General features: G+C 44.1%; 1 protein-coding gene across 1 annotated transcript in view; it reads right to left on the bottom strand.

Annotated features, from left to right (window-relative positions):
* The window catches only part of Trpm8 (transient receptor potential cation channel subfamily M member 8), an 86923-nt gene that overhangs the window by 36162 nt on the left and 28553 nt on the right, over nt 1–22208 (bottom strand). Inside the window, exons 10-18 of the mRNA XM_031368905.1 lie at nt 20582–20779; nt 15961–16063; nt 14260–14378; nt 9271–9561; nt 7604–7699; nt 6573–6702; nt 6056–6201; nt 2983–3095; nt 2178–2394 (exon numbers count right to left, since the gene is read on the bottom strand). Coding sequence (XP_031224765.1) covers nt 2178–2394; nt 2983–3095; nt 6056–6201; nt 6573–6702; nt 7604–7699; nt 9271–9561; nt 14260–14378; nt 15961–16063; nt 20582–20779 — 1413 coding nt within the window. The remainder of the gene's footprint in view (nt 1–2177; nt 2395–2982; nt 3096–6055; nt 6202–6572; nt 6703–7603; nt 7700–9270; nt 9562–14259; nt 14379–15960; nt 16064–20581; nt 20780–22208) is intronic.

The raw sequence follows: 22208 nt of genomic DNA, 5'->3' as shown, positions 1-22208 counted from the left end.
AAAGTGAAGGCAGTGTCCCCCTGTATGTCTCCTCACCTCTGGCCTCAGTAGTACCATAACCATGGTGACCCTCAGGAGTGACTTACGAGCACCCTCCTTGTCCTTTCCTGTATTAAGAACACACATTCTCAACAAAATGGCAATAGCAGCTCTGGCTCCAGATATGTGCAGCAAATGAACATAAAGCACATCACCCTGCTTGATGCTGTTCTGTGGACCACCAGAGCATGTTTCAGGACCTAGGGAGCTCAGAGGACTTCTGATGGGGTCATTACAAGAGGAGACAACCTGACACAGGTTTCTGCTTCTCTTAAGGGTCTCTTCAGTAGACCCTTCAGTTCTTCACAGAAAGGGGAAGAACAAAGAAACCAAATTACTGCACACTGTGTATTTGCAACTCCTGCTGGGTTTTTCCTTCCCTCCCTGCCTCTTTCCTTCTCTGTTCTTTTCACCCCTCTCAATCCAATTCTCATGACTTAATCCCCTATCGGCCGTGAGTCAATTGACCCTCTGGTCCAGCAGTTCTTCCCTGAATGCCAAGAGTCCCCCTGGCTCTGCTTATCACACGCTGAATACCTCAGCACCACTCTGACAGAAGGAAAACTTGGAAGTAAAGGATAGCCACAGGGAGAGAGGCCATATGGAAGTGCTGTGGGCTGAGCTGTACCTCTAGACTTAAGTCCTCAGCCTTCTATCTGGGAATGTGACCTTGTTCGGAAATCAGGCCACTGCAGATGGAGCTGACAGGTCGGGATGGAGTCCTGATCCAACATGACTGTTGTCCCCAGGAAACAGAGAAATTAGGACACACCTGCACATAGGGAGGGCACCATATGGACATGAGACCGGGGGTCAGAGTGTCACATCCGTCAGGCACAGAGTGACAAAGATGGCTGGAAAACTTCCAGAAGCCAGGGAACAGCACAGTACTATATGGGGCCAGCCCAACCCACACCTTCACGTTGGACCTCCGCCTTCCAGAAGTATAGTGAGTACACTGGTACTCGGGCCATTCCTCCACCTCTGCTGACATTCCACCATCTTCCATTAGTCATGAAGACAGGCACATGGGGCACGGGTACCAAAACCCAACCCAGTCCTCACATCCATAGCAGACATCATTGATTGATTAAGACAGGCCCATGCTAAGAACAGACAGACAGAGAGGACCCCAGAATCCCTTGCAACCCAGGAGTCCTGGAGACTGCACATGAAAGTCTATCAGGGAGAGTTGGCATGACAACATAAGCCAACTCGGTGTTCTTAGACTAGTCAGGGCCAAGAGACAGCATGTTTCCCCTTCAAATCACTTCCACCCCGGGCCTTGTACTTTGTAAACTGTAAACACCCCATGAGCTGTGTACCTAACAGATACTTGCTAAATGGGTGTATTTTAAGATTCAGGTCCAGAAGAGACAAGAGAGTGACAGATGAATCTGAAAAAACTTGGTGAGACATTTACCACCATGGGTCAGGACAGCACCTTCCTCACCAGCAACATAAATTTCTTCAACATCTGCTACCTCAGTGTTATGCTTGGCCCAGGGAGTGGCACTGTTGGGAGGTGTGGCCATATTGAAGTACGTGTGTCTTTGTGAGTGTGGGCTTTAATACCCTTGTCCTAGCTGTCTGGGAGTCAGTCTTCCACTAGCCACCTTCAGATGAAGATGTAGAACTCTCAGCTCCTCCTGCATCATGCCTGCTTGGATGTTGCCATGTTCCCTCCCACCTTGATGATAAAAGACTGAACCTCTGAGCCTGTAAGACAGCCCCAATTAAATATTGTCATTTATAAGACTTGCATTGGTCATGGTGTCTGTTCACAGCAGTAAGACCCTAACTAAGCCACTCAATAAACACCTGCTCTATGGGGTAGAGTTTGGATTCAATGGTGAAGCAAAGATCCCAAAATATGCACATCCCAGGAAACTGCAAGATCAACTGTTGATGGGAACAGGGGGCTCTTCCGTGGAGAAATTTGTTCACCAATTGGACTTTGAGCTCACATGATGCAGTTTTCATGCGTCATTTGGGTGGGCTTTTGACGATGTAGATGCCTTTGGGCCCCCCCACCCCGCTCTCTTGTTAGTTATCACAGTAAACTCACGGGCTCCATAAACTAGCCTTGTGTGGAATGTGTCCATCTCCCTGGAAAAAGCGATGCTGCACTTGCCTACCTGCCTCACTTCATCACAGAAGAGGACGAAGACCAGGGCGTAGAGGATCAGCTCAGGGGTGTGTGGCACCGAGTGGAAGTCCATGAGCAGCACGTAGGCAAATAGCAGGAGGAAGGCAATGTAGAAGACCACGTTCCAGGAGAAGACCACGAAGGGCGATGTGAAGAAGGCCACGTAGTACCAGAGCAGCTTCTTGTGCTTGTCAATGGGCTTCTTCCTAGACAGAGGCAGAGGCAGGGGAGTGCCACCAGTCACACGCACTCGAGCACACTGACACGCACATACACTCTCTCACATACTCGGATACATTTATACCCATTGACGCGGTCACAAAGACACATCTCAAACACACATACTTGCGTACTCACACAGACACATGTACTCACATACCTACATACTAATACATGCGCACAAGCAGTTACTCACACTCATATTCACACACTCACACATGCACTTGTACATGCACACACACATGCACTTGTACATGTACACACACACACACACAGAAAGAGTGAGGGGGGATCATGGCTTGCATCCTACCATAGACAAGAAACAGAAGGACAAAACTGGATTCCAAGGCTGACTCAGCCAAAACTCAGCACCCTCCCCCTTTTGTGATCAGAGAGTCCAAATTCAGCCTCAGATATTGAGACAACCTCAGGATCACCTGCTTGAAATCCAACCCAGGAAAAGCCAGGGAAGATGCCAGACTAAGCACACAGATGCCACAGTGAACATTCCATTTACACAAATGCTCAAACACACCCAGATGCTCACACACAAGATTAGATGCCCCAGTCCACACCTAAATGATACAAGGCCACAGCCCACCAAGGGGATGATGAATAGGCACAGGATAATCTTCCAGTTCTTTGTGTCCCGGGAAATCTCTCCATACCATTGCTTGGAAAGAAAATTCTAGAAAAACAGAGACAGAGAGCACAAGTCCTTATTGATGTCAGTATATGGGAGACAGGGCAAGGTCCTTCTCCTAAGCACTCACACTCCCGAAATATCTAACGCCTTCATCCATGTCTTTAATCTCACAGACATTGTCTGAATATTTATAAGGCATGAAGAAACAACCTAAAATTCTGTTTGATTTTTAAGTCTTTTTTTTTTTCTAAGTTCAGTTCTATGGGCTTTAAAAGAGATGGTTATGTGAGTGAAAATTCACCAAACCTATGAATTTTTAACTATTATAGTTTTTATCTGTGTAAGCTTACAGCTTAAACAAGCATGTTTCAAGCCCTCTCCTCTTTGGGGACACTAAGTTTAAAGACAGGACAAATGCAATCTGCCAAGTCCCTAGGGCTCCTGGCTGGAGACAGGTGAGGTGCTTTTATTTGGAAGCTAAAAGGAAGTCAGGAGAGAAAGGGTTGAAGTAAAACCAAGATGGAATGCACAAAGACGACCGCTGACTCTCCTCACCAGCACCCAAAAGGTGAGACAGAAAGGGTTTCCATGATGGCGGAGATGAGAAACATCCCATTGCTACCAAAAGACAGACAAGGGCCTGACTACACCAAAACAAACAAAAACAAAACAATAAACCTCACAGACAGGCAAAAAGCCAACCAAAAGGGGTTTGGCATGAAGAGGGCGGAGTAAGGGAAAGCTGAGGTCCACCGAGAGACTGAGACTGGTGTGCTGTGGCCACAGACCTGCACCTCCTCTTCTATTAGAAGGATGGCAAGCACCAAGTGCTTCTCCTATGTGCCCTGCCATGTCCTCTTGGGGCTGCTCCACAGATGTGTGCTTGGTTGAGGAGGAGCAAGCTGGACCCCAGAAAGAGCAACCATCGAGTAACATGCTGCAGTTGTGAACACCTCAGGACTCGCAGCACACTCTAAAGGGGACCCAGAGGCTCCCAAGAACTCCCAGGGACACCCCTCTCCTCATACCATGTCTTCCCCTTCCTCCCACAGTTCGCTGCCTGCTCACCACCTCCAGCTCACCTCCAGAGCACACTGCTCACACTCATGCCTCCTCATCTGAGGTGTGTTTACTGGCCACCCAGTATAATGCAAAGTCTGAAACAGGAACCAATCCACAGAGGATTACATCCCTGTGCTACAACTTTTCTAGCAAGCAAGTACGGAAAGTGTTCTAGCCCCTCCCTGAACACTGAGCCCTCAAAATAAAACGAATGATCCCCACTTGCACATGCACTGTGCAGATAAAACACATACCCAGCATGGCTCACCTGCATCTCTCTACCCGGCTAGACTTAAACATTCCAGTGTGACTGTGAACACAGTTATAAGCTGCTGCTTGCTAAACTTGCCTCAGGGTGAGCTTCACCCATCTCATGATTTCTCTGTCACTCATGAAGACTGAGGCAGAAGCAGCTGACTCTGCTGACCTCCCCTTTCTTATAGAATTTCATAGCATCACCATGGTAACTCTCTGACAACCCCTGTTATTTCTGCTTGAACAAGCTCCCGGACTTGAACACCTCGTCCTTAGCTGATGGTACTGTTTTGGGGAGGTTCTCAAGTCTGGCTGGTGGAGGTGGGCCCACTGAGACTGGGCCTCTTAGAATAATAGTCTAACCCAGTTTCTATTCCCATTTTCTGCCTTCTAATATACCAGGAGTGAGAAATGTAACCACCATGAACTCTACCATGTTGGGCTAAAATTGTGAGCCCAACTATGTCTGTCTTCCCTTAAGTTGCCTCTGTCAGGCAACTTAAGATAACTAGTGTAAACAAAAGATAACTAATATAGACAACTATGCCCACTTCACAGATGAGGAGCTGAAATCCATCATCTCACACCTACTTCAGTAGACCAAGACCCAGGCAGGGGATCCAGAAACAGTATGACAATGTTGTATTATTTGCTTTGTGGAAGCCCAAACAATTCTTTGTCCTTGCCAGGTGGCTTAGTTTCATTTCTGCCACTGTGATACAATATCCTGACAAAAATCTGGGGAGATGAGGCTTCTTTTATCTCTCAGCTCCATGTTACGGTCTGTCGCATCAGGGAAGTCAAGGCAGGGACTTGAGGCAACAAGTCACATCATATCCTCAATTGAAAGCAGAGAAGTAAATCCATGCTTTGTGTTCAGCTAGCTTTCTCTACTCTCATACAAGCCGGGGTCCAAATCTAGGGAATAGGGCCACCCATAGTAGGCTGAGTCTTCCCACACTAACTAAGGTGATTGAGGCAACCACAAGGCAGTTAAACCGACCATAGACACTGAACCGGCCTAGGCAATCCTTCCCTGACACTCTCCCTAGGTGATTCTACAGTATATCAAGTTGACAATTAAAGCTAGGCATCGCACTGTGGTTTGGATCTTAAATATTTTCCAGAGGACCATACCCTAAAGACATAGTTTCCAGTATGACACTTTGGAAGGAAGTGCAGTCTTTAAGAGGTTGAAGCCTAGGGGAAGGTTTTAGACGATTGCAGGTTACACTGTTGAAGGGACTTGGGTTCCTCCTCTTTCTCACCATCTGCTTCCTGGCTCTCATGAGGTAAATGTGTACCTCTGCCCCATGCTCTGGCTGTAATGTCCTGCCTCATCATGAACCCAGAAGCAATGGGCACAACCAACCGTAAGCTAAAACCTCCAAACACTGTGAGCCAAAATAAACCTTTCCTCTTTTTATGTTGATCACCTCAGGCATTTTACTACAGTCATGGAAAATTGACTGAGGCATTCCTGTACCACCTCTTGAGGTAAGACTTTCCATAAAAGCTTATGTGCCATCGTCTTTCACATTGTCACCCAGGTACTCCCTCAATGTTTGTTTTTGTTTTTTTTTTTTTTTGCACAGGTTGAGAAATGTGGACTTTTAATGTCCTTTTCTTAATGCTACTGATAGCCCATTCCTGGGTACATTTTTCAGGGCCTGGCTTTTTCTTACCTGGACCCCAGGCTGAGCGATGAAATGCTGGTCTGTAGCCTCCACCGCCAGCTCCAGACAGTTGCTCCCACCCCAGGCTTCACAGGAGTAGACGAGTAGCTGTTCTGCCAAGTCTTCATCGCTGCTGTAACACTCAGTGAACAACTCTGTATCATCAGGAGGGGAGAACTGGGCTCAGCTGGCAGACAGGAGATGTGGCCTGCCTATCCCCAGTCAAAACCTGAACGATTGGGCATGAGGATCCAGGCAGACAGAGGCATAGAGATAGCTGTCCAAATGTGAGCCTTTCTACATGGATGTTTTCTTTAGACATGCATAAACGGTGGGGTCCTTTAATGCAGAGGGTGTTGATAAATGCTTATGGAATTCAGCCGCTTTCATTACCTGGCATGCCCCTCCCCTCTCTGTTCCTCTGTCTACCTCTTCTTACCTAAAACAGCCCCTCCTACCCTCCTTCCCCAACTTCCAAGCCCTCTAGGTGAGATATCTTGGCATACACTACAGTGAGTGCACTTACCCACTGCTCGGGTCTCATACTCATTGGCCAGTTCCTCCGATTCGCCAGCAGCATTGATATCATTCTTAACTTTGGCCAGGGTCTTCAGAAGCTTGCTGGCCCCCAAGGCTGCCAGAGTACAGCCTTTGGTCTTTTGGGAGGCAGGGTGGGAAGATATTGGTTAATTCATAATCCACTGAGGTACTAACATCAACCTTAACTTTTGAAAAGTGTAGACAAGCAGGAAATGGCAAAGTCTACTATTCATGGTGATTCAGTCAAGTCTGTAATGAGCTTGGAGCAGACTCAGACATCAATAAATGAACTATCCAGTGGTCTTGTATGTAGAATCAGCATATAAAAAGAAAATAGTTGGATAAATATTGTAAAGCAGTAAGCCTCTAACAACAGGAATCCTAGCTGACCAACTATCTCAATATTATCATACTGTAACAGCCAGGACACAGGGAGAAAGAGAATGAGAACACCAGAAGGCCTGAGCCATCTAACTGAGGCTGTGTGAATCCAGCAACCAAGCCCTGAAGTGGAGACAGAAGCACAGGTGTGCATAGATTCATTTAAAAAAAACTGATGTAGTAAACTACCAAGAAAATTCTCAATAAATATTTCAAAGCAGAATTTTTACAGGCCCCTCCACCCCCTGGTCCAGAATGGAATAAAGCTAGAAATTATTTTTATTTTAATCTTATTATAAGTCAGTGCTAGGGATCAAACCTAAGCCCTTGTGCAAGTGAGGCAAGGGCTTAGAAATTAATTTCTTAAGTTAAATTTCGATATACTTCTTATACTTGAGGAAAAATTGTGCACAGATACCTGGGGAGCTGGGGTGTGCTGGAAGACCCCTAAATGACTCCTTTCTTGGGACTACCCATTCTAGGGACATCCCCAAGGACAGGCAAACAGGGGCACAGCCATAATCCTGGGCACCAGATGCCCCAAATTCTAAATCAGGCATATGAGTATAGGTTAGACCAGACTCCTACAGCACAGCATCTATTTGACCCTGATTCAGTATGGGACTGGACATTTACCTGCTCCCAAATGACCTTGGAGAGTTCCTTCTTGTTCTGAAGAATGGCCCAGATGAAGAGAGCTTGCAGCGGGTGCCGTGTGGTGAGAGATGCATCCTGCCAGGGGGCAGAACATCGGGTCACCACATGCAAATGTAACCCACTTTAGGTACATCATTCTAACAGTGAAATGGGGTGGTCAGGAAGCCTGAGAAACTGGCTTTGGCGACCTCTGGGGCTTGGGGCTGAGTCTGTTTTAGCAGCTCCGTGGTCTGATTCTCATTGCTACGAGCAGCCCTCAGTAGGTGGTGTGATTTGACGGGAAGTCTTTCATCCATCATAAAAGACAAAGTACAACTGTGCAGGAAGGGATAAAGGGGGAATTGCTGAGAGCAATTTAAAAGCTGAATGACTTCGGCTATGCCATAGACAACCCATTTCTCTCCATCTTGTAGATGAGTCTCTCAGCTAGGAACACAAAAGTGCTCAGAATAAGTCTAACCTTCCTGTGGCTTCTGTCCAATGGTCACCAAGTAAAAATGTGCTTATTTCTTTGTACTGTTATTCAAAGATTGCAGTCCTAGTTCTTATTTAAGATTCTGTATCTTTCAAGGAACCTTTTCAGATGGAAAATGGCTGTGTGGGTCCTTCAGTTCCCTTGTTGACTTTAAACTGCACAAGATGACCCAGTTATGTGCTGTGTTTCAAAATTTTTAACATAAATAAATGTCAAGTAGAAGATCTACACTTTCAACTCAACCACACATTGAGCTCATTTGTACAACACACAAACACACACATACACACATGCACACACACCCACACACACTTAAAAATCTCAGAGTTACAAATCATAGTGATCCAGTTTGGGTTCCCCCAGAAGAACTCTTCAGATAAGGATTTGAGAAAGTGTTTTATTTGAGAGGGTGAGGAAATGAAGTTGAAAAAGAAAGAGGCCACTAGGAGACACACCGCCAAGCAGGTGGCCACAGTCTGCGAGCAGAGACTCCCTTTGCTATGCCTTTGAGCTGTCTCCTCTAAATGAGGAGAAACTGGGGCACTCATAGCCCTGGACTCCAACCAGAGCAAATGTTGGTATTAATTGCTGATGTGGTTGGTGGAACCAGACCCGCCTGGACTAAAAGAGGCATCTCGGGGGATTTGCATCTTCTCTAATGGAAGTATCCACAACTCCATTTCCTCTCAGAAGAGTTACTGGCAGTCCTGCCCTCTTTCACCTGAGCAACAGGGAGCTATTTTTGTAAACAGGCTGGCATATGAACAGGAAGCCATCTGTTAGTCCGTGTCCCCATCAAACAGCCTTGGAAAGTGTGTCACATAAGCCTTGTGATCTAGAAATGATATAACTAAGCCACAGCCAGGGGCTAGAGCAAGACATCGGGAAAATTTCCCAGTGTCTTTAATTTTTTAGGAAAGATGGTAGAGAAAGTGCATAGCACCCTTCTAGCTGCTTTATGGCAATGGGGAAGAGAACAGAGAAGATGGAGGCGGAGAACTGAATTCTGGGAATAAAGATGGAGGCAGAGAACTGAATTCTGGGAATAGAGATGGAGGCAGAGAACTGAATTCTGGGAGTAGGAAAGATGGAGGCAAAGAATTGAATTCTGGGAGTAGGAAAGATGGAGGCAAAGAATTGAATTCAAATAGATAGCATCACTGTTACGTACATGCAGTTCTACATCCAAGTCCTCCCTGCTGCTTCTGTCCTCTTTCCAGAAGCTTCTACGGAAGTTTGCCACCAACTTCCAGACAAAGGTGAGGAGTGCATCGTTGTAGGAGTTCTTGGCGATCTGCAGGTTCCGGTACACTAGGGTGCTGAAGTGGGTGGAGAAGAGCTCCGTGAGGACTTCATTGGTGAGAAACTTCTGCAGGTTCAGGCCATTCTCCAGAAAGAGGCGGACAAACTTGGGCCTGTCCTTTATGAGGGCCGTGAACATGACCTCCTGAAGGTCGGCTGACTAAAGAGAAAGAGCAGGAGAGAGCTTGTACCACAAGGCCAACAACGACAACACAAAAGTGTCTCTGTATTCCAGCCACAAAATCCTAGCATCTTCAGCCTCTCTCTCCATCCTGCTTTGGCAATAGAACTCATCTTTTTGACATCTAGGTGGGAAAGCAGCACAGTGGAGCCTTTGAAGGTGGGAATGCACTTTGAAAGTGAATGTACTTATGTGGAGATAGCACAGCCACTTAAGCATGACATGGGTCAGGAACTGACTCTGGCTAAAAGGGCATCAGGGTAAAGAAGCCACCAGTGGGAGTCTACAGTAGATACTGTGAGCCAGCTGTCAGTGTTGCCTGTCCATGCTGTGGACTCTGCTGCCTTTCATAGGTAAACTCTAACCTTCCCTACAGTGTCATGGTTCTCAGACAATTGACAAAACGGAACCCATCAAGTCATATATACTGTCTAACAAAGATCTGGGGTGTCACAGTAGCAAGTCACTGAAATACTAGGTGCTGGCTACCTGTGTCAATGTGTCCTGGGTGTCTGGTAAAATGCTCCTACCGAGCTTTCCCAAGAATCCTTTTATTTTTATTTATTTTCAGGCAGGGTCTTAACTTGGTGGCCCAATCTGGCCCGAAACTCACCACATAATCCACACTGGCTTTGGATTCATGGTAATCCTCCTGTATCAGCCTCTCAAAGGCTGAGAATACAGGCAGAAGCCACTGTCTAGTTTTCCTAAGAGTCTAAAGAAAAATCAATGCTTGCTTTAGCCACAACCCAGTAGGTTTGCTCTGTATCAATTCTTAGGTGTATTATATGGCTGCCGTGATATTTATTACAAGTGAGTTTTGTTGCCAAATCTCACAGATCCAAAGGATCATCACAGTTTTATTTTGAGCATTAAAAGTGGAAGGTTTAAGGTCTGACAACAGGGAGACCTCCAGCAGAAGCCTGCAGCATCTATTCCCAGGAACCCAGGCTCTCTGGCATCCATTGAATCCATGACTCCTCACTAACAGCAGCCTACTTCACCCCCTCCGTCCCTTGTCTGGCCCCCACTGTAATGGCAGCATCGGTGCTTTCGCATCTGCCTAGTATCGTTTACTTACATTCTCATATTGCCTAGGGGAAATTGTTAAGGGATCTTTGGATCCTCCGCTCTTTTTTTTTAATTAGATTTATTTATTTATTATATGTAAGTACACTGTAGCTGTCTTCAGACACTCCAGAAGAAACCCTCATCTCATTACAGATGGTTGTGAACCACCATGTGGTTGCTGGGATTTGAACTCAGGACCTTTGGAAGAGCAGTCAGTGCTCTTAACCGCTGAGCCATCTCTCCAGCTCCGAATCCTCCACTCTTTTTTTTATTTTTAATTTAATTTTTTAATTTAATGTTTTTTTTTTGCTTATTCACTTCACACCCTGCTTACTGCCCCCCTCCCAGTTACCCCTTCCCACAATCCTTCCCCCATACCCTTCCCTTCTCCTCTGAGTGGGTAGACCACCCCCTGTGTGTCTCCTGCACTTCAAGTCTCTGCAAGGCTAGGCACTTTCTCTCTCACTGAGGCCAGACAAGGGAGCCCAGCTAGTAGAAAACATCCCAAGTATAGGCAACAGCTTTTGGGATAGCCCCCGCTCCAGTTGTTCAGGACCCACAGGAAAGTCAAGCTGCACATCTGCTACACATGAGCAGGGAGGTCTAGGTCCAGCCCATGTATGTTCTTTGATTGGTGGTTGAGAGTCTGAGAGCCCCAAGGGTCCAGGTTAGTTGACTCTGTTGGTATTTCTGTGGAGTACCTATCCCCTTCAGGGATCCCCAACCCTTTAGATCTCTCTGGGATCCACAGAGTAAGAGGTTCATCTGGGGAGAGTGGTAGCTATATTTTCTCCACTGGCCTTAAAGCATGTGCCCATTACATCGACTATCTTGCATTTCATTCTAAGTGTGTGTGTGTGTGTGTGTGTGTGTGTGTGTGTGTGTGTGCCTTCCCATTAGCCCCACACTAGACAGTGTGGGGCAGTCGTTCTCAAACATGGGGACTTGTCACAGCAGATTACCACCAGAAGCCAGTAACATCTATAGTGCTCTGACTCACTTGTCAACAAAACGAGGTCATCTCTGCCATAGGTTGATATGAGTGGCTAGGAAACCACTATGTACATTGTGAAGCACTGCACGAAGTCATTTTAAATTTCCTTTTAAGTGGACAATAGCATAGATCTTAATAAGAGCCAGTGTTCTAAGTTGTTTAGAAACAGCATCTAAGTTAATCAGCATAACAACACAATGTGAAAGGTGTTACAGTTACTCACTGTGTTTTCAGGCAAGCTGACAGATCTTTAGCAATAGCTCTCTGAGAGAAACACAGACCCTGATGTGGTGTCTGCTGAGTCATATGATACATACACTCCCGCCATGATGAGTTTTCAGCTACAACTCTGACACCTCTGAATGCAAAATCTATGGCTGGCAATAGATCTGGAGGCTCCCACTAGTAGACAGGGTCTCATACTAGTGGGCCCACACTAGACAGCAGGGTCCTACATTAGTGAAGGTCCTAACAGCAGACAGTAGCAGGGGGAGTAAACCCACCCCAGAAACACAACTTCTAAAATAAGTAGAAAGTCATGAGTTGGTGGGGAGCCATTGTATGTGTGGGGTGCAGGTGTCCATGTGTGCAGGTGTGTATGTGCAGGTGTGTGTGTGTGTGTGTGTGTGTGTGTGTGCAGGTGTGTGTGTGTGCAGGTGTGTTATATGCAGGTGTATATGTGTGCAGGTATATATGTGCAGGTGTGTGTACAGGTGTGTGTATGTGCAGGTGTGCATATACAAATGTGTGTATGTGCGGGTGTGTGTGTAAAGGTGTGTGTATGTGCAGATGTGTGTGTTTAGGTGTGTATGTGCAGGTTTATATGTGCAGGTGTGTGTGTAGGTGTGCAGGTGTGTGTGCACAGGTATTTGTTTGTGTGTGTTTGTGTGTAGATGTGTGCCCCTGATTGTGCTCATAAAAAAGCCAGAGCAAGACATCACATCTCTTTCTCTCTCACTGGCCTCTAACTAAACATGAAGTTGGCCTCTTTGGCTAGCTTCTGCAGCCAGTGAGCTCTTAGGATCCACCAGTCTCTATCCCTTGGTGCTGGCATTGCACACACACACACACACACACACACACACACACACACACACACACACGGCCATACACAGATTTTCATGTGACTGCTGGCAATTCAAACTCAGGGCTTCATGCTTGCAGAATAAATGCCCAAGCCCACTGAGCTTTCTCCACTATCCTCAAAGTCATTAGCCTTGATTATGTCTTATTTTTGATTTTCACACAATTTCTTCAAATTATAACATTGTACGATTCAGTTTGTAATAATGACTATATTCAACAACCAATCCCATACAATTCTTAAAACTTTGCAGCTAGCTTATGCAAGCCAGTATGAGTTGGCTCCAGCATGGTACTGTACTAGAGAACTGACCAAGCATAGTTGAGGACCTTGCCCAAGCACACACAGATAGCTACTCCAGCAATCAAACTCCTAACCTCATGTCCTTCCCCTAACCACCTTCATCTGAGTTAAGAAGATTAAATCTATAATGTTCACAAGTGTCTGTTTGTTTATTTACCACCTGACCTTATTTAAATAGAATAGTCCTCACAGAGGGATTCATTTATGAGTCAATTAATTAATGCAGTTATACTTCTACTTTCCCTCCATTAACTAAAGCCTTGTTATGTATATAATATGAGTTCATTATGGTGCAAAGACCAAACACCACACAATGTTTGCTAAAGGGATGAATAACTCAAAGATTCATGAGCCATTACTATTTCTGCTGCCGTCATTAAAATTGATCATAGGTTAATGTAAATCAAGTCCTGATGATACAGTGATGTGTCTGAGAGTGTTTTCTTAACCTGACTGCTGAAGATGGAAACTGAATTATGTGCATCTTCAAATCCACATGCACACATGTAAAATCAAATCTATCCTCGCTGCCCTTAATAACTTCAACTAATTCAGAAGAGCCAAACACAAAGATGCACCCTTGTAAATCGCTGTTTGATGGTTCAATTGTTCCTCCTGAACAGAGTTTCCAAGGCTGATTGAAACTTAGATGCATGTAAGCCCATAAATGGGCTCCTAAAACATTTATCAAATGGAAAATATAGAAAAGCAGTCTACTGGAAATGTGTAGTTCTTAACCGAGGGAATCCCAAGACCCTCACTCTAAGACACTGATGAGTGTCTTCAGCAAAGCTCTTCCACTCTCCCCACACACATCTCATTTGTGATAAACCTGCTATCAGAATTTTGCTAAGTGAGGAGGTAGTCAAAGAATGCAGCTGTCTTGATCTTTTTAGTCAAGCCAGATTGATAATTCCACAACAGTCTCCATCCTTTCATACATTCCCTCCTGAGAGCAGACCCATAGCTCTACGTCAGACAGGGCCATACATTAAGGATAGCCTACATCAGAGCCATTGACTATGTTATCTGTTTGCAAGAAACCTACTAAGTCAGCATCATTATCCCATCCTATAATCAAGTAAAGTGAGGCTGGACAACACTGTTATACCAGGACAGAGCCATTAACACTATTCTAGACTGATGACCTCATCGAATGTAGATCATCTCCTGTTGAGACCATTGTCCCCGCTAACCCGGGAATAACCCTCGAAGCTTCTGCTACCTCCCAGCGGCGGTCATTGGTGAAGATCTCATCACTGGCGAGGTCCAGTTGGTTCCACTCCAGCAGAAGCTTCAGCTGTCCATTCCAGTTGTCCTTGTCTTGCTCATTAGTGCTGAAGGCTAGAAGTGGGCAGGAAGAAAAGGGACAGGCTCTCACATCCAACTATCAGAGCCACTTGTCAAAGCCGTGGAATCAGAACAGTCATGTCTCTACTGTCACCATTCTAATCTACACTGGGTATGCCCTGGAGTCTATAATGATCAACCCAGAACACAATACCTTTCTGTTATATGTGAATACAGTGTAACTAGGGTATATTGACATGTCTCTATAGATTGAGCCTCCATAAGCATTATATTCCAAAAGTTGGATTTGATTTATCCTGTACCTAAATCTACAAAATAATTAGCCATATTGCAACAATGTATTTGTTATGATTTGAGTATGAAATGTTCCTCACAGGTTCCTGTTCTTGAATTCTTGATTTCTAGATACTGGCACAGTTCTGAGAGGCTGTGGAACATCTAGGAGGCAGGACTTAGCTAGAGGAAGTGGGTCACAGGAAGCAGGTCTTAGAGGCCAAACTTCCAATCCAATCTCTTCCCTCCCCTTTCTCTCCCCACTCTTTCTTCTCAGTTATCTGCTTGTCTATCTATCTATCTATCTATCTATCTATCTATCTATCTATCTATCTATCTATGTATCTATCTATCTCTATCTACAAAACTCTAGCTCTGCTCCCTTGGCCATCCAGATACAAGGAGGTGAGGAGTCTTAGGCATCTGCTCCAACCTCCACAGAGATGCCTGCCACCCCCATGATAGATTATATTCCTTAAAACCATGGTTTAAAATGAATCTTTTTCCCTTGTGTTACTTCTGTCAAATATCTGGCCTCAGATATGAAAGAAGTAGCTGATATAGCACACATGGCTATTTCCAGAGTTGATATTTTGGAGATCTATATATCTAGCTAGACCTAATTCTATTGGAATAAATATCAATATTGACAAGCTTCTGACCAGCACAAGAATGTTCTAATAAATGCCTAATGATCAAATTACACCATGTGGTCCCAGATTTTCTTTGTGTACTTTGCATTTATTGGTGAGGTATTTCTATCTAAAAGGCAAGACTTTGCTAGTATCTATTTACTACAGGTAATTCCACTTTGATGAAATACCTTTTTGAGATAGGGCTTCATTATGTATCTCTGGCTTTCCTGGAACTCTGTCAGGCTGGCCTTGAACTTGTAGAGATCTACCCACCTCTGCCTCCTAGGTGCTGAAATTAATGGTATGTGTCAGCATGTCTAGTTCACGTTGATGGAATTCTAAGACAGCAAAGTCTTGTTCTTCCTAAAGGTCAGTCATAAGCTTCAGAAGATGTGTGAACCCCTAAAGTTGAATTCAAAGTTATTTGTGTATGTGTGTGTGTGTGTGTGTGTGTGTGTGTGTGTGTGTGTGTACACTCCTGGAAATACAAAGTCTTTGCAACATTTTTAAAGGAGTCCAAGACTCCAAAGTACTTCAAACCATAGTTAGAAACAGCTACTTGCAGAATACCTTAGTTATGCTTGATCAGCCTTTTAGTGACATAAAACATCTTATTCTGTGAAATACATGCATCCAAGGAAGTTCACCTTATACGCTAGTCATTTTATCTTCCAAGGATGTACTCCCAGGGAGCTGACTCCACTCACCTTTGTACAGAGCATAGGAAATGGCATTGCTCACAATCTCATCTCCAGCTTCTTCCATCTTAATGACTGTGAGTAGGTGAGAACTCTCAAGAATTTCTTTGAGCTGGTAATACATCATGAAGAACGTTGTTAATCATTGAGCTGGTAATACATCATGAAGAACGTTGTTAATCAAAGGATCTTAGGCATAACAAACATAAAATTCCTTTTTGGTGAATCTTTTGCATTTTCATATGTATATGTATATATACACATATATGTATCTATACATTGTTTTGTATATATACACACATATGTGTATGTATGTATGTATGTATATATATATATATATATATACACATATACATTGTTTCTAAACCCCTATTATCCTCCTGCATTCCCTCCCTACTCTCTCTAAACCCTTTCTTCTCAACAGATCTTCCTTCTGCTACTGTGATCTCTCCCCTCTCTGTGTGCATGTGTATATGTGTGAACATGCATGTGTGTTTGTGTGTGTGCATATGTGCATGTGTATGTTTGTGTGTGTGCATGTACATGTATATGTGTGTGCATGTGTGTATGTGTATGTTTTTGTGTGTGCATGTGCATGTATGTGTGTGTGGATGTATGTGTGAACATGCATGTGTGCATGTGTGTTGGTGTGTGTGCATATGTGCATGTGTATGTTTGTGTGTGTGCATGTACATGTATGTGTGTGTGCATGTATGTGTGTGTATGCGTGTGTGTGTGTCTGTCTGTCTGTCTGTCCATGAGTCTCACCATATTTAATTATGGTTGCCTGTATGAGCATCACTGAATGATTGCTCATTTGAGCCCAGGCAACTTTACACCATGGAGAATAGACTCCTCCACCCCCAACAACCATTAACTACCTATAGCTCCCCTGGGAGGAAGCAGGCTTTTAAATGAGCCTCCCCACCTATGATTAGTCCATCTTTGTTTTTAATGATCACATATTGAAGATTCTAGATCTTCCTCCTCACCTGCATCAGCTGAACCCACAGCATCTAACTTCTGAATTGTATTAATGACCCCTTGACCACAACAACTATTGTGGTCAGAGTGCTGGTTATACAGGGATACACACATCAAAAAGTTTCTATTATAGTGCTGTGAAAGCCTCATTCAACTAGGTTTGTGTGTGTGTGTGTGTGTGTGTGTGTGTGTGTGTGTGTGTGTGTGTATGTATGTATGTATGTGTGGGCACGCATACATGCGTGTCTGTCTCTTTGTGAGAGTGTGTGAGTCTATGTCTCTATGTCTGTGTGTGAGTATGTGTCTGTGTCTATATGTCTGTGTATCTGTGTATGCATGAATGTTGTGTGTATATATGTGAGTCTGTATGTCTGTCTATATGTCTGTGTATGTGTGTGCATGTCTGTTTGTCTGTCTCTGACTCGCTCTTTCTCTCTTTCTCTCTCTCTCTCTCTCTCTCTCTCTCTCTCAGTGTATGTGTGAGTGTGTGTAGGAGGGAGATGAAACCTGACACACACTAAAGATACCAATTGTCTGGTAAGTAAATGAATGAAGAACAGGCAACAGAAGACCATGGAAATCTTCTAAGTGTGGTTGGTCATAAAGTCTGAGACAAGAGCAAGGAATAATTCAAAGGCAAACAAGAAGCAAGAGGACTTGATGCCAGAGATCAATTACTTACATTATTGTTTTTGCGAGACAAATATGCTACCCTTTGTGATTTTTCTGTAGCATTTAATTTTGAAAAAGCACCTAACTTCAAGTTAATTCTGATTGATGAATAAAGATACCAACAGCCAATAGCTGGGCAGAAGAGACATAGGTGGAGTTTAGGTTTCTTGGGTTTGGGCGGAGAGGAAGACCACAAGAAAAAAGAACGTACAGGAGAGGAGGAAGGAGAAGCCATCATGGGTTAAGGGTCACAAAGACCCCATCGGGGTAAGACATCTTTGATTTTGTAATAAAAAGGGGAGAAAAGAAAACAAACATGAGTACAGAGCACAGTGACAGCCCTAGAGAGGGTTCCGTGGCCCTCTGACTATGTTTGAATAAGTGGTATTTAGTGTGGCTAATAGTCAGATAGAAACTCAGGATCTTGATGAGCTCATAGTAGTTGTATGAAATCACTGTGAGGGACTGTTGGGGGACAAGGTGAGCTCCCAGGGACAGAAGGATAGGAATTTCTTGGAGAGATGGAGTAAGCATAAGTTCAGCTTTGGAAGACAGCCATCCATGTGACCAGCGAGGTCACTCAAGACTACACTGGAAGGTTGCTTATATATCACACTAATTTACATATTTATTAGTTAATAATCCCACTCCCAAGTTTGGTCTTTTGGGAAATCTGTACCAATTGTGCAACTCCATATGAATGTATAGTTAAAATGCCAAAGTAATTTTCATTTTTATGTATGCCTTCTGGTTGAAATGATTAGAAATAAATATATTTAATTAGATGTGAATATAAATTAGATATGAATCACAGAAATGATAATATAATCAAAAGCAGCAAAATTAGCCTGACATTTAGCTTAGGATGAATTGGCTATGATAGTTTTCTTGGAAGTAGAATTCAAAATTCCTTCATAAAGAATGGATAGGCCATTAGGACTATTTCATTCTTTGGATATAACATAAACCAGACTCCACGTGTCAACAGGTAGAAGGCTTAAAATGAAAAGCCACTGGAATGGATGCAGGTCCATGTTAAGGAGGCAAGCTAAATTTCTTCATTCCTTCTTCTCTGGGTATTCTTACACTGGCCACTGAATTATTTTCACCTATCGCAAGAAATAGAGAGAGGTGACAGCATGCAACACAGGTGACTAACATTTTTCTGTTCACCGGTTAGAATTAACTAAAGCTATACAAATGTGCAGTGTGTAGAGAGTCAGAAGTGTATCACCATCTCAGACGGTGACCACCCTTATCCTTATCTGTCTACTTCCATATAATACTAAGGGATGAGCCTCCTGGCCATTCTCTACCACTTTACTATTTCTGGGTAGACAGTGAGTTTGACCTTCCCCAGCCAAATCTATGATGGTTATCTTCCCTGGTATCTGTTGCTTGCAGAATGTGATGTTCTGACCTAAGGAGACCAGCATTTGTCACATACTGACTATGATGTGTAAGCTCAACAGGTGATGCCTATGGTGGGATGCCTCTCAGCCTCTTTGTTCAATTTTGCCTTCAACCTTCCATAAATTTCAGTCTTTGTCTCCCTTTGCCTGATTCTTGTGCTAAACTTGGACATGACAAAAACAAAATCCTTGCAAGAAATTTCCTACAAAACCACCAGTGTTATCTTTTGGTGTGAAAATCTTAAACAAATAAACAAACAGACAAAACCATACAATATCTCAGTGGGGAGATCACAGAAGCCATCAATAGGCAAGACCTTGCCCAGCACAGGTACTGTTTCTTGGCTGTGGGGATGAAATTCAACCATATTTCCAGGCTCAAAATTTCTAAATTTTAGACAATGAGCTTAATCTAGGAATGGCTTGTTTTCTGACCACTTCAGATCCCACCATTCCATCAAGCTTAGGAGCAAGCCATCCTCTCATGTAAAATTGAAGGAGCCCATTAGGGCCCCACTCTGGGGGAATTAGTAAAGAGTGCCTCACTACAGAAGGCTGTGTTAGCTTGTGCCATTTTTCAGTCACTATTTGGCCTGCCCAGGCTTGCATTAAGTAATACTGTAAGTAAAAAAAGAAAAAGAAAAAGAAAGAAAGAAAAAGAAAAAAGAAAAAAAGAAAAAACTATTTTATGGTCCAGGAATTCAGTTTCTCATATTTAATGTCTTGAGGGCCTCTACAAATACTAAATATTTCTGGAGCTACACTCTAGTTTTGAAAATCTTATTGTTATTATTATCCATTATATAACTAAACCCAACCTTCTATTGACTCTGTGATGAAAATAACCCTTGTGCTGTAAGCCTGTTATTTCCTCAGGGGGTAAAAATTTAAGTGGCAGCATTTGCTCCTAAAAATATCCAAACACATGCATCCATTTCTGGGGGTATGAACAGGTACGGGTGAAGGGGCTGAGATACAGCGCTCGTGTGCTGAGCAGCTAGTCATTACAAATGAACAGCAGTCATGAAACAAACAGAAAGAACGTACAACATTAATGCATCCAAACATATTGATTAAGACTATCAACCAGAAGCCTGAGTGTTCCTGTATGCCAACTTTTTTCACTAGTCTGCTAAGAAAGATGAGAGAGTCCAAAGCAACTAAAAGTTGTAGGGTCTAGATGGCAGTTCTCCCCCAGTGATGACTTCAGTAGATGTTGACTCTGGGTAGAGTCTGCATTGCTAGGGACTTCCTTCCTCTCTATCTGTAATGTGTACCGAACACAGAAGAATATGCATTGGCGTTGTGGCACAAGAGAAGGACAAGCTTTGCAAAGGGCTTGAGCTTATTATCCCTTAAGAACAGATAATTGGAGAGAACACAATTTATCCAGATTTCAATTTCCAGCAAGACTACTAGTAGAGAGCAGAAGTCAGCCTCAAAGTCATGAAATTCCAAACATTCACCATGCCTGGTGGAATCAAGAACCTAAGACACTGTTCCATCCCAGAAACCTACCTTCTTACCCATACCCAGCCTCCAGCATCCTCCCCCAAACTCACCCATTTGATCCAGCTCTCAATCTCCTCTTCAGGCAGCCGGGACACAGTGCGTGGTAAAAACCTTACCAGCTTCTCTTTGACCATGGAAGAGGTTAAAACATCCTCCACCTCCACCAGGCTGGCGATCACGTCGGCAATCTGCCCCGAGCCTTCCACCACCACACAGGGGATCTTACTTTTGATGGAGGTGTTGATGGCCTAGGAGAAGCAGTTGGACAGAGAGAGGAGACTGCAGTGATGAACATGGTCCAGCTCAGGCCCAAGGTTCTCAATCAAGGGGGTGAAGACGATGCTTTGATGCCTCTTACTGCCTTTCCCGTTGTGGCTTTTATTTCAAACCAAAATCAAACCAACTGCAGTGGCTTTATGGACGGGAAAAGTAAGCCAATCATTTGACAACCTGAGAAAATCACAAACTCCATAAAAATGTAATAGTTTGCCTTCCATTAAGAAGTACTTTGAAGGGGGCTGGCGAGATGGCTCAGCGGGTAAGACTGCTCTTCTGAAGGTCCTGAGTTTAGGTCCCAGCAACCACATGGTGGCTCACAACCACCCGTAATGAGATCTGACGCCCTCTTCTGGTGCGTCTGAAGACAGCTACAGTGTATTACACTGGAGTGAGCAGGGCTGGAGCGAGCGGGGCTGTCCTGAGTTCAATTCCCAGCAGCCACATGATGGCTCACGGCCATCCGTACAGCTACAGTATACTCATACACATAAAATAAATAAATCTTTTAAAAAAACAAGTGCTTTGAAAATATCCTTATTATTGATAATCTATGCAAAAGAACTAATCAATGCCCTGAAAATACTTTAAAAGCAGCTAACCATGTGCTTTTTGCATTGGCTCCTTCCTTCCTTCCTCTCTTCACTTATTGCAAGAAGTTTTTTTGAAATATTACTTTCTGGATAAACACCTCTCCCACCAATGTCTTCTTCACAAGAACTTCAGAAGTTGGAAGAGGGGACTCAGACTTTTCCTCACCTAACTTCAAGTCAGGGGATTAATGTACACACAGGCACAGAAAAACCCACAAGTCCCTTTCTTTACAGGCTGAATGCTTCCCATGGAGAAAACCCAGCCCACCAGGACAAGAGCGTGGAGCTATGTTGAGTTTGAGGAAACAAGCTGGAAGTCCATCCACATGCCTCAGAGTCCGCACTCAAGATGGACCTAAGGGCAAGTGTTGGGTAGCAGCTAAAAGACACAAGGCCAAGGAGTCTGAGAACCATTAGCCCAATGTTAATTAACCACCTGATCTCCTGTCCCAGCTTCTGAAGGAGGGATACAAGCTGGGCAGACCTTTGTAGATAATGCCATAGAGACTTCCTCCCTTAACTTGCAGCAGATTTCTTACCTTTCCCTCCTCCCTGGGACAAGAAATCTGTTTTTCAAATCTTAAGTTTCAGAGAAAGAGAAGGCATGTAGCCGTCTCCAAGTTCATATCTCTCCATCTCTCTGATCTACTGTCTCTCTCCACCTCTACTGTCTGCCACTACTCTCTGTCTGCTCTTTATCCTTTCTTATTTATTTTAGTTCTTGGAGAATTTCACACAAAGCATGTTGATTCTGGTCACTCCTTCCACATCATCCCAGCCAATAAAGGGCTGCAAAGGCTCTATGAGA

This window comes from Mastomys coucha, unplaced genomic scaffold, assembly GCF_008632895.1.
Source record: "Mastomys coucha isolate ucsf_1 unplaced genomic scaffold, UCSF_Mcou_1 pScaffold14, whole genome shotgun sequence".
Classification (NCBI taxonomy): Eukaryota; Metazoa; Chordata; class Mammalia; order Rodentia; family Muridae; genus Mastomys; species Mastomys coucha.
The sequence above is the reverse complement of the archived record's forward strand: the minus strand, read 5'-3'. Positions and strand labels throughout refer to the sequence as shown.